Source organism: Fusarium musae, chromosome 6 (assembly GCF_019915245.1).
Source record: "Fusarium musae strain F31 chromosome 6, whole genome shotgun sequence".
NCBI classification, from domain to species: Eukaryota; Fungi; Ascomycota; class Sordariomycetes; order Hypocreales; family Nectriaceae; genus Fusarium; species Fusarium musae.
The window spans coordinates 1,947,498-1,960,700 of NC_058392.1; the positions used below are offsets into that span (position 1 = coordinate 1,947,498).

Consider the following 13,203-nt stretch of genomic DNA (forward strand, 5'->3'; position numbering starts at 1 on the left):
TAGATATAAGCCGATGATATCTGTATATCGAGAGTATCATGAAGTCACAGTGCTGTAAGAGGCCTCAGTCAATTATTGCCGGAACTGGTTTTGGTTATGTCGCATGTATCATGAACTTCTTGCGCTGTCATGAGCTTCTCATGAGAAGTCATGATGGGATTTGCTGGATGTTGCTTTAGCGACCTGGTTGATCCTTGAACTTACGGTGACTCGTTGGACGTTGCGAAATTATTACTTGGGCACTTAGGTTAATGGGTTGATTGGCTCGGGAAACAATTGTACATCTGTGTCGTGTCTGACGGGTGTTTGGCGTCTATCGGTCTTGAATTTCCGGGCCCTGCCTGCAGCAAATGAACCAACCAAAAGCTGAGCTGGAAAACTTCTACGCCTGGCGCGGTGATCACAGAGGTTGCGTACTTTACAAGGCTGATTGCTATATACAACGGGTCCAGTACGGTCCTTGGGGCTCCCGAATCAAAGGCCCATTTTTCGAGAATAAAAAGCGCAAGAAAAGACTCCATCGAATGTTTTCGCTAGGCTTTAGCGAAAATGTGTTGTCGGAGCCTTGAAACCCTAAGTTACAAGTATGTGATATGCCAGGACGTAAGAGGTAACCCGAGCTGCCGAGGCGTAATTACCTGAAGTGGCTTTCTTGATGGCATGCCGACGCAGAGCCGTTGTATCCCCGGAACGTGCATATCAACGCCGAAATCTGGAAACGATACTCCGTACCCTTCATGAGATAAAGTTTGAGTACCTGAGGCTGAACTGATGTGGTACCGCCACGGATAAACTGATTAGCCCAAAGAGACACAACCGAACTCATGAGTGGTCCTAATGAGCTAACTAGATCTTCTTGTCGGTGACCCGTCGTCTCGGTGCTTTATCAACGGGTATAGGGGCCGTCGACGGGCGCTTGTTCAATGGAGACGAGCCAAGCTGAAGGCTAGCTTGTTAGGCGTGACATGGGTGCTGTCAGAGTGTAGTGCATAATGCAGCCAGATAGCCAGGCAGCCAGGTTAAGCTGCTTGACTGAAAGACACAGTCAACGGTGTCTGTAACCGCATTGTAAAAAGCGAGCTCGTATTTGTTCCCGGTCCCGGTAATCGATAGTCGGCAAGGACTGTCAAGAGGATGGACCTTCACCATATGCATACATAGTTCAGACTGTTCTGGTTTGTCCGGCTAAAGGCGAGTCTGGATTCTGCCTTCCCTGGCCTGATTATTGTGATCTAGATCGAATCAGCGCATATCTTCGACATGTTTACCCCAATAGTGCTGGGTATGAATTAACCTCCAAGAGATTCCGGGACAGGGGCCGTTCCGTTCAAAGTCTGGGGCCTCCCAATCCAGACCTGACTATTTGGAACTTTCAGATGCTCAGTCCATCTCGGTCGAGTATCATGACTTACGGGAGGCAGAAGGGTGTCGTAGGAGTGGTCTCGTGCCGTGCCCCCCCAATTCTAGAACTGCATGTTCCGTATGTCCAGTGCGTGTGCCAATCGTTGTGCTATGGCTGAGAATCATATGATAAGTAGCAATTACTGCCGTGCGCGCGCAAGATCATCAGAATAGCAAGTAAGTTTCATCATACAGCCTGTACGGCGACAAAGGCGTCAGTTCAGTGCCCACGATGGGATAATGTGACAAATATGGCTGGCTGAGCGCTTCGTTTCGTAGATAAGCAACGACCCGATAGCGAATATTCAATCACGACAGGAAACATCCCGTGCTATGACCGAGCGCCACAAGGTTATGTACTTATCCTCCCTGAGAAAATGACTAGAGATTAGCGGAGCCGCAAGAAGAATAGACAAGAGAGTTTCGAGGTCGCAAGCCATTGCCAAACTCGATGCATTCCTGCCATGATTTGGTTCCGCCGTTTGCAGAATTTATTACTGTCTTTGATTCCTTGAATCAAGGTTGAATAGCTCAAAGGATGAACCAAGGAGTACCTAGTTAGTCTTGCAAATCCAATGGTATTGGGGGTTTCGGCGTGGGGGTCGTATATGTCGGTCTTACCTCAATGTTCTTTGATGAGGTACGTACAGTACATTAGAGCCCCTTCCACGATAATAGACCGGCTTTAATGTCTCTGACTCGAGGCATTGTGACATCCATTGATTGACTGGTGATGTCGGAAAGAGACTGATAGATTTACTCATTCTCAGGGATAACGACACCTATCATCTAAGGTACGGGTAGGTAGTACCAAGTTGAGGTGAAGTAACTGCTACGGGTTTATCTTTAGCAGCTGAATTGCCTGTGCCTTCCGGTTCGTATCCTACGTAATTGGAGAAGGTCCAAGACATGCGTGCATAGAAGGTGCTCAACGATGACACCATTTGGCAGGTGCACATGCTTACCCTGCCGTGGCCAACACGAACTTTTCCTAGGGGGCCATGCCAATTAACGATCTTCTGAAATGAAGCAATTCCAATCATCGTCACTTTTTTTTATTAATGGAGATGCTCAGGTACTTGCGGATGTTTATCTATCTATCCGTACTACCGTCATCAATTCTCGGCGTTACGACGCCACGCAGCACAGACGCTCGGCACAGCGTTGAACCTGCAGGGCAAAAAGCTTCCATCAGGCTTCGATAGCACGAATCGTCCCGATTCATGCAACAAACCAGCCCCAAGCACTGCGGCGGCGTCTCCGCCCCACTATCCGTTGTCCGTTACAGGGCCTCAAACGTCTTGGCCTTGCTCAGCATCGTCGTTGCGCGTCTTGCGTGCTCTGGCCTAACCACAGTGGTTCTCGCTAGTAAGACAAACGAGGCCGAGACAAATTACAACAAGCAGCCTGGTCTTTTGGGACCCTCTTATCGGCGATGAAAGACCGCGATACATTACCTATCTCAAATTTGATGTCCAAGGCGGCTTATTGACGTTTCGTCGTTTCCCGTTTCCTCCGGCCCGCCAACATCCGACGCCCGTTTAGCATCGCAACCTTCCGGCACGTACGATGTACGAAGAGATGATACATGACACTTGCAGCCAGATCAGCAGGGCAGACCTGTCCTGTACCGTAATTACCGTTACAGCGCAGCACCTTTCCTGCGTCAACCGCGCCATGTCGGCTTTGTGTACGGTAACTGTGCTGAAGCTGTCGACAGGGCAGAATAGGCCTTGTTATCAGTTATCACTACCTCAAAGAGGCTTGGACCCTGCCCTAAACGACGACATTGCAGGGGTTGTATCACTGAACGGAGTGGTTGCTTGATCTGCCTGGGCCCAGTCCGTCTCTGTTTCTGGGAGAGGATATCCGGCTGGTCAATGATCAAAGCCATAGAGATGCGTACATCGAATGTCATGTTACTCTTTTCTATTCTCTCCTACTCCTTTTCATTTTCCTATGATCTTTTTCAGACTTTAAACGCAATTGAAGCTCCACACCCCTACGACTGTAAAAGAAGGATCATGGTCGCCCCCGATCAATGCTGTCCCATCTAACTTGTTCCGTCTCCTTGTTGCCCGCCGCCTCTTCCTCATACCCATATCTTTTTTCATACATACATGCCAGGTTCATCTGAATGAGAAATCTTTAGTGACACCGACACGGTGGGCGTCTTATCAGAACAAGACCCTCTTTTTCAACTTTTACATATCGCATCAAATCGCAATCCTGACTCCACCAAACGCCGCGCCGCTTGATCTGCTCTGCTTCGCGCTATCGTCTTGTCGCCTCCCATTGAATGGAACTTCCAAACCCAACCCTTGTTTAACCTGACCCTCATGGGTTTGGACTTTTCCTGATCTCACGGCCCCACTCAACTTTTCTAGAGGCTGTACTGTATCCACACATCCCGCCGACTCGTGCGTGGCTTGCGCTGTTGTAGCAGCTCGTCACCTCGCGCATTCGCTCGACTGAACTTAGCCGTGATCTTAAATAAAAGCGTTCCGTCTCCTCCAATTTATTCTTCTCTTCCTTCTAGTTCCCCTTCTCGGCATATCACCCAATTCCCCATTTTGCCCCCCCTTCCCATGCTGCTTTGCAGCAAATCACAACAACTTATACAACACAATACGTTATCATGCCGTCCTTTAAGCCCTTCGCTTCAGTGACGGGGCGTAACTCATATAGTCTTTTCGATATTCGGTATGATGATCTTCAGCCGTAACTTGACTCAGACCACTTACTAACTGCGCCTATTGTTCAGCCTTGACAGCGATTTTATCGTCTTCCGTGGAAGTGATCACGAATCATCTGGTCAAGTTCTCAAAGGCACATTAGTCTTGTGTCTACAAACATCCCTGAAAATCGAAGATGTTAGACTGCGACTTGTAGGAACCCTACGCCATAGGTAAGTTCTATGACTCGACTTGAGGACCAATTTCTGTAGAGGAAAGCGACTGACTCTATGCAGCTGGGCTGATCCCAGAGGAAGCGCTCCTGGTGTTTCGGGACAAAAGGTTGACAAGACGCAAACGATACTCGAGCACCGATGGGCGCCTTTTGTCGGCACACACGGTAAGAGCATGACGCTTCCCGCCGGCAACTACGAATGGCCGTTCGAATACATGCTTCCCGGCAACATGGCTGAGAGTGTTGAGGGCATTCCCGAAGCATCCATCACATACAGACTCAGGGCAACCGTCGGACGCGGAAAACTTGCATACGACTTGCACGCCAACAAGCACCTTCGAATCATCCGAACATTAGAGCCAGGCGCCCTGGAATTCCTCCACGCCATGAGTGTTGAGAATATCTGGCCTAACAAGGTTGACTACTCAATCATCATCCCCCAAAAGGCCGTAGTGTTTGGCGGCTTGGTCACAATGGAGATGCGCTTCACACCCTTACTCAAAGGGCTGGAGCTGGGCGATATCACGGCACGGCTGATGGAAGTCCGCGAGTGCTACGTTCAAGGATCAGGCTCAGGTTATGGCACCAAAGAGCACCGAACAGAGCGTGAGGTCTCGATGTGGAAGTTTGAGGTTTCGAGAGAAGAGCACTGGCAAGATATGATTGAGGATACTGGTCAAGAAGGCTGGGCGGTCACCAAGAAGTTGAACTTGCCCAAGAGACTTCGCCAGTGCGTCCAAGATCTGAACCACCACGGCATCAAGATCCGTCACAAAATTAAGCTGACCGTTGCTCTTTGCAATCCCGATGGTCATATTTCTGAGGTAAAATGATATTCGAAAGCACAATGAGTTCTGGTTCACTAACATCTCTCGCAGCTTCGAGCAACACTTCCAGTGTCAATTTTTATCTCACCCAACATGCCTCTGGATGAGGAGGGTAACCTCGTCGACCAGTCACCAACCACACCTAACAACGAGCGAGAACTTTCGACGATTGCTCCCCCTGGATATGGAGAGCATGTTCTTGATCAGTTGTATGAGGACGTTGACGTTAGTGGCTTCCAGACCCCCGGCTTTCAGTCAGGCGTCAGCAGTCCCTTCTACGCACAGTCACGAGCAGGCTCGAATGAAAACCTCGCAGCGCTTGCCCACAGCTTACCTGTCGCACCTGCGGCACTTTCATCTCGATTGGCCGATGTATCGCTGGACCCTTCTCGAAGAACGACCTCCTCTACGTCTCTGGGCTCACTAGGCACGCCTGGCTTCATGTCCCCCACGTCTGCACCCCAAGGCCTAGCTCCGAGATCGGAGCCTGTAACGGCAGCACTCACTAGGAGCAACAGCTCCGAAGACTCATCTCGCAACTCGGCTGAACACATCGATCTCGACGTCTCTGATTTGACTGAACTCAACAAAGTCCCTAGCTACCAGACTGCTGTCAAAACCCCGGCTCGCTCACGTGCTGGTACTGGCGACCTGCTGTTGCCAGATTATCAGACGGCGCTGAGCGCTCCTAGGACACCACCGGCTACGGATTACCCAGCAGACCCTCTAGGCACTATATCCGAGGACCAGGACGGCGAGGATCATCCTCTGCATATATCGCGCCCTTCCAGTTGGATTGGCAATGGCCGCGCTTACACGGATGATGCTTCAACCTACCGAAGAATGCATCCCTCGCAGAACCGAAATCAAGTTGCCTAAATGAGCAGCTTAACTTACCTTTTGTTTCTTTGTATTTACATGACCATCGCTTGATTGGGTATGTTTCATAAGCCTCACAGGGCTTGCCGGCGTTTATGTGTTTTTCAATTACGGGAGGCCTCGAACCATGGGAATTATAGACAAGGCGTACTTTTGGGTGACGAGCTCTTTGGCTCGGATGATATCTACCTACACAATATTGGGTCCAGAACAATGCACAGGGAAAACGATGGATGAAGGATGACACTTGTATAATTAATACCCTTGAAGGATATGATAGCAAAGAAGAATGATGAACAATGTGATCAAGGAAGGGATATTCAGACTGAACTAGCCAATGACCAGTAAAATCCCTTTCCTTATAAGTTGACATGGAATTAAAGAAACAGATATCTTGAGATTGTGAATGGTTACTATTTGCCGACCATGACATAGGGGGCGTTTGCGATTTGGTGGCGAGTGAACGAAATTCTTTGGCACACTCGGTGACATCCGAGCAAAAGCTTGTTGGACAGTTAGTGCATATTCTTAACTCGATCTACCGGCGATGGTGGTGGTGTGTTGGGGCAGCTGTATCGAGCGAAATTGGAAGAACTCATGTAAGTAGGCTTGGTGAAGAAGAGGGAGTTTTAGCGATAGAAACTTGTTGTGGACAATTTGTGTTCATAGAATATTATCTTTCGTATTTCATATTTTATAGTGTGATTTCCAGAAAAGACGTACAGCAGCGGTAACATGATCAAGGTATTGACATTTCAAGGGAGGGAGGGAGGGGGCCGAGGCCAAGCTTTGAGATGGACACACAAATCGTTGCATCTATACCAAGCTTGCCCTAGTCGTTATGTCGGTGCGACACAAGTTCAAGGGACCATGTCCAGAGTTTTGCGGTAGTTGGAGGGCGATTGACGTCATGACCTGAGATATCAACGCGGGTCTGGTGATGGTTTGTCTTGGTGTTCATGGTACTAACTAGTTCTCGACACACTATGGTTCTGAGGGTTAACGGATAGATTGACTTGTCACTAGTGATTGGATTGCCGGAGATTTGATTCAAAGTGATCAGCTTGAAGAAGAGGAGAACGAGCATAACGAGCATCTAGATGCTGGTGCGGGTGCTGGTGGTGATCCTTGGATAGCTGAAACTGGGGCTTTTGAGGGTATACAGAGCGAATATTGCATGATCAACAGTTGTACTGTACCACTTGAAGGACTCAGCTACTACACAGTAACATTAAGAGGGCATACCTACTTTTGAAACTCCAAATCAGCCTCTGATATTTGAGCTCATTAAAACAGGATATTGAGGTGACTAACTCGTGCTAAAAATATATTTCGATCGTACCTATTCTCACCAACTTAGCACGGTAGACTACCTAATTCTACAGTGCCTACCTAACCTACCTGTCTTCTGTTGGTTGGCCTCTTTTTTTATTAGCGCTGGGCCTTCAGCTCTTCCTGGCTTGTCTCAACAACCCCTCCCCTCCCAACTAAAGTGGCCTGAATCTCGACGTCATATGAGCTCTCCTGGCGATCATCTCCAAGTTGTACGTACATACTGTACTGTACAGCACAGCACAGCACAGCACAACACATTAAGTATTTATCCACGACGTCAACATTAGCCTGATGATCTAACTTTTAGTTGATTGCCTCCCCGCCAAGAAAACCAGGAACTGATTAGTATTCAACCTCTTCATACTCTGTTCCTATCCTATATAAATACCCCTGTGATCTTCCCCCATTTCGACCCCTGCAAAGAGCATTAGAAAAGAAGCTCATAACTAGCCCTTGACTGTGATACCCCTCCCCTCCTTGGCTCCCCCTTCCTCCCTGTCTGCCAAGCTTGGACAGTGAAATCTAATCTCAACTCTCCAGTTCAATTCATATACATATAATAATCCTGCATCTCGGCCGTCGCCCCCTTGGACGCCAGCTACACCAAAACGCTTGATAACCATCACCCAACATGGCTTCACCTACAACAACCGACTTGCCCTCGAGGGCTACTACTGGCTTTAGCACCGTCAGCGAAGATGCCATTCCCGAGGTTGATCCCTCAAGCGTATGTCACCTGAGGTCTCCCCCTAAAACATGCAACTTTGGGGGAGATTTGAGCTGACCTTTTATGAATAGACTGCCGGTTTGCTTGCCGAGCGACTCCAGGCATGGAAACATGCTGTCGGCTACATAGAGGAGTACATGAAGGCCATGGAGAAGATCCATGGCCACCACGCCAAAGAATATGAACGGGCGCTCAAGGTGAGCTTAACTCAATTCCAATTCTAACTTCCCTCGCTTCAGTAGACCTTGGTCACTAACTCGAGGCACAATAGGCCATCAACAACCCCCTCAAGGAGGGTCACCACTTCGACCAGAGCCTGGGCGGCATTGCCGGATTCTTCGAGAACATGCGCTCCAACACGCAGTCACTCATCAACACCAATATCGAAACCGAAAAGAGCATCAAGGGCTCTGTCCTCCCCGTCCTCGAACGCTTGCATAAGGAGATCAAGCACAAGGCCAAGGAGCTCGCCCATGGCGCTGAGAAGGGCGCAAAGGAGGTTGACAAGGCTCGCAACACCACCCAGAAGCAGATAGAGCTGCTTGGGCAACATGCGGCCTCTTTCGACTCTGCTGGAGGTCACCTCAGCAGCCACGACGACCCTTATGTCATCTACCGCGGTGTCCTGCACCGTCTCAACAGCCAGGTCATTGCCGAGAACAACCACCGAAATGACCTGATTGCTGTTCAGAACAACTTCCAGAGCTTCGAGGCTCACATCATTGAGGTTGTCCAGCAGGCCATGGAGGCCTTCACACAACTTGCTGGCGGCCAGGCTGACAAGACACGCGCGCTGTACAACGACCAGCTCTCGGTCATCCAACGTGTCGCCCCTGACTTTGAGTGGAATGCTTTCAAGGCCCGCAGCGCCGACCGCCTCGTCGACCCCAACGAGCCCGCCCGCTCTGTTGACGCGATCCAGTTCCCCAACATGGATCACGTTGCGACCAAGGCTCTGATCGAGGGTTCCCTGGAGCGCAAGTCGCGCAACAAGCTATCTTGGGGCTACTCAACAAGCTACTATGTGGTCACCCCCTCCAAGTTCCTCCATGAGTTCAAGGATTCGGATAACAACCGCCAGGACCCTAAGCCGGAGCTTTCCATCTATCTCCCCGACGCCGTCATTGGCACTGTCCAGGGCGAGAAGTTCAGCGTCAAGGGCAAGGACAAGTCCAAGACCATGAGCAGCAAGCTTACCGGCTCAACCGAGCTCAACTTCAAGGCGCACACAGCTGCCGATGCTCAGAAATGGTTCCAGGTTCTCGCAGAATGTGGAAAGAGTACAGCTCCTTTGAGCACCGGCTCCAGCCCTGCAGGATCTACGCCCACGTCGCCCAACCCTCAGGTCACAGCTGACCCCATTGACGCCAAGGTCCAGTCCCCCGTGACTCCCGTGACTCCTGCTACTGAGCACGGCGCTCAAGAGGCTGGTGTTGTTGGCGGCGAGGCTCCTACTGCCGCCGCTGCACCAGCTCCCGTAGCGGTTCCAGCGGCAGCTGAAAAGAAGGAGACGGCAATCTAGAGAGAAGCCTGAATGAGGCGGACGAAGGGTGACAGCCATTGCGCTGGAGGCCCTGCACAATTGATTTTAATGGGAGGGAGTTCTCTATACCCAGCCCTGCATACACAAGCAATAACTGTTTTTTGGTCTCTTGACTTGACTGTGGTTCAAAGTGAGGCTGGCAGCGGCAAGGACATTATATTGTTTGGTGACGATGCAGTTGACGTGGCTTTTGGTGGTTCGAGACGAAGATGGTTGAAAAGAGCAAGTCGAGACTCATGATTTTGATATTTAGAATCTGTCCTTGTTGCCTTGATTACTATTGGCGGCTCGGATTGCGGCAGGAAGAAATTAATGCGGATGTGCGCTGGATGAGTGGTTCTCAAGTTGGCTTATGCCTATATACCTACCTACCTACTTACTTGACTTGTATTCGAATGATAATATACAGTTCCATTTCTACACATTGTCTTTGCAGTGCTTAATGTGATAATCTAACCAAGATCCCGTCTCTTTGGACACAGTAGGGCATTGTCACCTGGAAGGTATTCTACTGCGCTCACAAGTGTCAACCGATTGAAAGAGGCTATCCTTGACTGCGATGCTGTGATTCAGACGCGGCAAATATCACCATGCATTACCAAATCACAAGGCACTGCCTGTAGAGCCGGGGAACACGGCACGCGTGTATGTACGCAAGGTCGTAAAGGTAGAAGCCCAGCTGAATGGGTACGCATGTTGCTCAGTGCGAGAGTAAGCATGGCTGGCAGGCAAAGTGTATGTATTCTTGGCAGTATCATCGCAGGACGCGGCGATGTCAAAGCATTATCATGGAGATGCGAACCAGTGGCTGTGAGAAACTACGTGACGATGACAAGGTAGAACAAGTGCAACTGACGCGAGGAATGGAAGCATGTATATAAAAGACCGACCGATCGATGACAGAAATAAGGCGAACGATGCACAACATGCATCATATTCTAGTCCAGTAACAGTTGCAGTTACACCTTTCATGTCTTGGTTGCCAATCGTTTCGGCTATCTGAGGCTGGGTATAAGCCATTTGGTTGGTTGTACCGTCTAAACAGGGCGAGTTCTGGAAGCCACGCGCTTAGATGCCTCGAAGCTCGAAGATGGAGAAGAAGTAGAAGAAGGAGACGAAGGAGAATGGGTGGGCAGCCAAGGCGATCGATTCTATGCAGGGATTGGAGCTACAGCTACAAGGCTCAGAAAAGTGAATATAAGACGCATATATATAGGTACGTATATGAGTTGTCATTCAAGGATGTGGTTCCTGTAAGCATTGAATATTACAAGATGTGCATAAATTATCTATACTTTTCTTTTCTTTTTCTCTTTTTAAACAGTTGAGTCATTAACAAGTTGATAGTCCATCACAACTGTGTGCATGTGCGTGTGTGTGTGTGTGTGTGTGTGTGTGTGTGTGTGTGTGTGTGTGTGTGTGTGTGTGTGTGTGTGTGTGTGTGTGTGTGTGGGCGGCCAACATAACACAGCACAGATGAGGCTGAAGGACGAACTATCTGCCTAATTCCTCACACCCTCTTCTAAATCCCCTCCTCTCCTCCTCTCTCTCATCGGGCAAATCCAAGGATGCAATCGTTTCAGAAAAAAATGTAGCACAAGCGTCAAGTACATTCATTATCTCCGAGTCTCGTCATCCATCATGAGCTTACCCGAGTATTATACAAGGCACAGTTGAAAAAGGACTTGCACAAGCCCGCCCTGCTTTATACACCAACAGGAGTTGCGAGCTCAACCGCTTTCACATCGTTTCTATTCATCACCAAGTGTCTGCCTCGCGGGCGCCTTAAACGCCTCTTAATTTGTACAGGCTCTGACAGACTTGCTGTGAAAAGAGTACTGCAGCACATGTACCGAATAAGGCTCTGTCAAGCAACTAAAAAAGATGATAGAAGACCAGTAGATTGGCTTTGGCCCCCCTTATTTCCTTTCCATTGCGTCTCCATATCCTGGGAAGGTTATACAGAACTTCCCATCACCCTCAGCTTCAACCATCCTCAGAACCTCTGACACACAGCAAGATCACAAACACCTAATTCACTTACCAATAAGGGAAAACTCGTGTACCACTGATTTGTATACCTCGATGATCTTCAACCCTGTTCCTGCTGCCAAAGCCTTCGTTGTCCCGGGCTAGGAGCAAGAGACATCGGACACAAGCAACGCTAAGCAACCCAAAGGCCAAACTCACGCCTTCAACACCCCATCAAAAAGCATCAAAACAATCCAATTCGCAGCCAAGATGATGGCCAAGCCATGGAACGAATACCAAGGAACTATCACCAAGCTGTACATCAAGGAGGGTAGAACACTCAAGGATGTCCGCAACATTATGAAGTTGAAGTACAACTTTGACGCTTCGTGAGTTCTGGTCTTCAACATCCGAAACGCTGTGAGAGACTGTCTTGCTGACCACCGTCACAGAATCCGCTCATATCGACAGCATTTTGATATTTGGGGAGTAGGCAAGTATACTTGCAAGAAACGAGAAGAGCGCCGTCGCCGATCCGTCAACAAGAGCCTGTCCCTCTCCCCATCACAGTCTCTCGCAGACGTCATCATAAAACAGGAAGAGGCAAGCTCGCCAGCTTCTTCGTCAGGCTCCAGCCCCGTAAGCCGACGCTCATCAGACCAGAAACCTCTGCCTGTGCTGAAGCAGCCCATCCTCTACCCATACTTTTTCCAGGACCAGATGCGCTCTCAAGACGATGCCCAGGCAAAGATTGATGCTTCCCGGGCGCCGTTGTGGGAACGCCTGGACATAGACATGCTTCGCAGTTCCCAGAATGCTCAAGCCATGCTGCCGTCGTGCGTATATCCCTCTGTTTAGTACCCGGAACCAAAGCACTAACATGGCGTGTGCAGAATCATGCCAATCCAGTCTTATAACGAGGCTTCGAGCTGGCCAGTGCCTCGAGGCTCGTCATCGTATCTCAACAGCCCCCCCCAGTCCTTTGACCGACCACACTTTGAGAGTATGGTCCCGCGATATGTACCTGACCAGCCGCTGTACCATCGTGACGCTGGACTCCGGTCGGGCTTGCGAGCTCCAGACTTGTCTGTGGGCAGACCAAACCCGGGGGATCTACTTCACCACATGGTTGGCTATCACGGCGTAGCACAGGGGTAGAGCATATGTAGACGACAGACAGTAAGGATGAATTCGACTAACACGATCTTTCTGGTGGGGACGGGACACGTTCGAGGATAGAGAACATCGTTGGGTCACACACTCCTTTCAAAAACATTGGTTCAGCAGTTGGGACAGACAGTTGATCTTGGGACGTCTCATATTAAATATATACGTTATCCTATCATGGATATTACTCTAGCTTGTTTCCACTTACCGGTTACTCTCAATTGATTTCATTATTTTCATTCTTGCTTCGTGATAAAGCGTCAAGTGACCAAGCTGGTCTCTATCCTTAGGAAAGGGTAGATAACGCATGCGACAGCTTGTCGCTTGACAAGTTGGTTATCCAAAGTACAGCGTGGCAACCAGGCATACCATCTACGATAGCACTCTATGAAAATGCATTGACTGTAAACCTTCAAAGTCATGTTAGCGACTTCTCATAAATG

The 13,203-nt window shown here is 49.4% G+C and overlaps 3 protein-coding genes across 3 annotated transcripts; all 3 read left to right on the top strand.

Moving 5' to 3' along the window:
- Window positions 1-4,039: 4,039 nt before the first annotated feature.
- J7337_008461 (uncharacterized protein) lies at window positions 4,040-6,017 on the top strand (the record flags this gene model as incomplete). The annotated part of the gene is made up of 4 exons (XM_044826080.1): window positions 4,040-4,104; window positions 4,166-4,309; window positions 4,373-5,135; window positions 5,190-6,017. The coding sequence occupies 4 exons, from the start codon at window positions 4,040-4,042 to the stop codon at window positions 6,015-6,017; spliced, it is 1,800 nt and encodes a 599-aa protein (XP_044678997.1).
- Window positions 6,018-7,983: 1,966 nt separating this feature from the next.
- On the top strand, window positions 7,984-9,601 carry J7337_008462 (uncharacterized protein; the record flags this gene model as incomplete). The annotated part of the gene is made up of 3 exons (XM_044826081.1): window positions 7,984-8,079; window positions 8,151-8,276; window positions 8,351-9,601. The coding sequence occupies 3 exons, from the start codon at window positions 7,984-7,986 to the stop codon at window positions 9,599-9,601; spliced, it is 1,473 nt and encodes a 490-aa protein (XP_044678998.1).
- A 2,262-nt stretch (window positions 9,602-11,863) lies between these two features.
- Window positions 11,864-12,451, top strand: J7337_008463 (uncharacterized protein; the record flags this gene model as incomplete). Its single annotated transcript, XM_044826082.1, has 2 exons — window positions 11,864-11,982; window positions 12,046-12,451. 2 exons carry the CDS (start codon window positions 11,864-11,866, stop codon window positions 12,449-12,451), a joined length of 525 nt encoding a protein of 174 aa, XP_044678999.1.
- Between the last annotated feature and the right edge of the window lie 752 nt (window positions 12,452-13,203).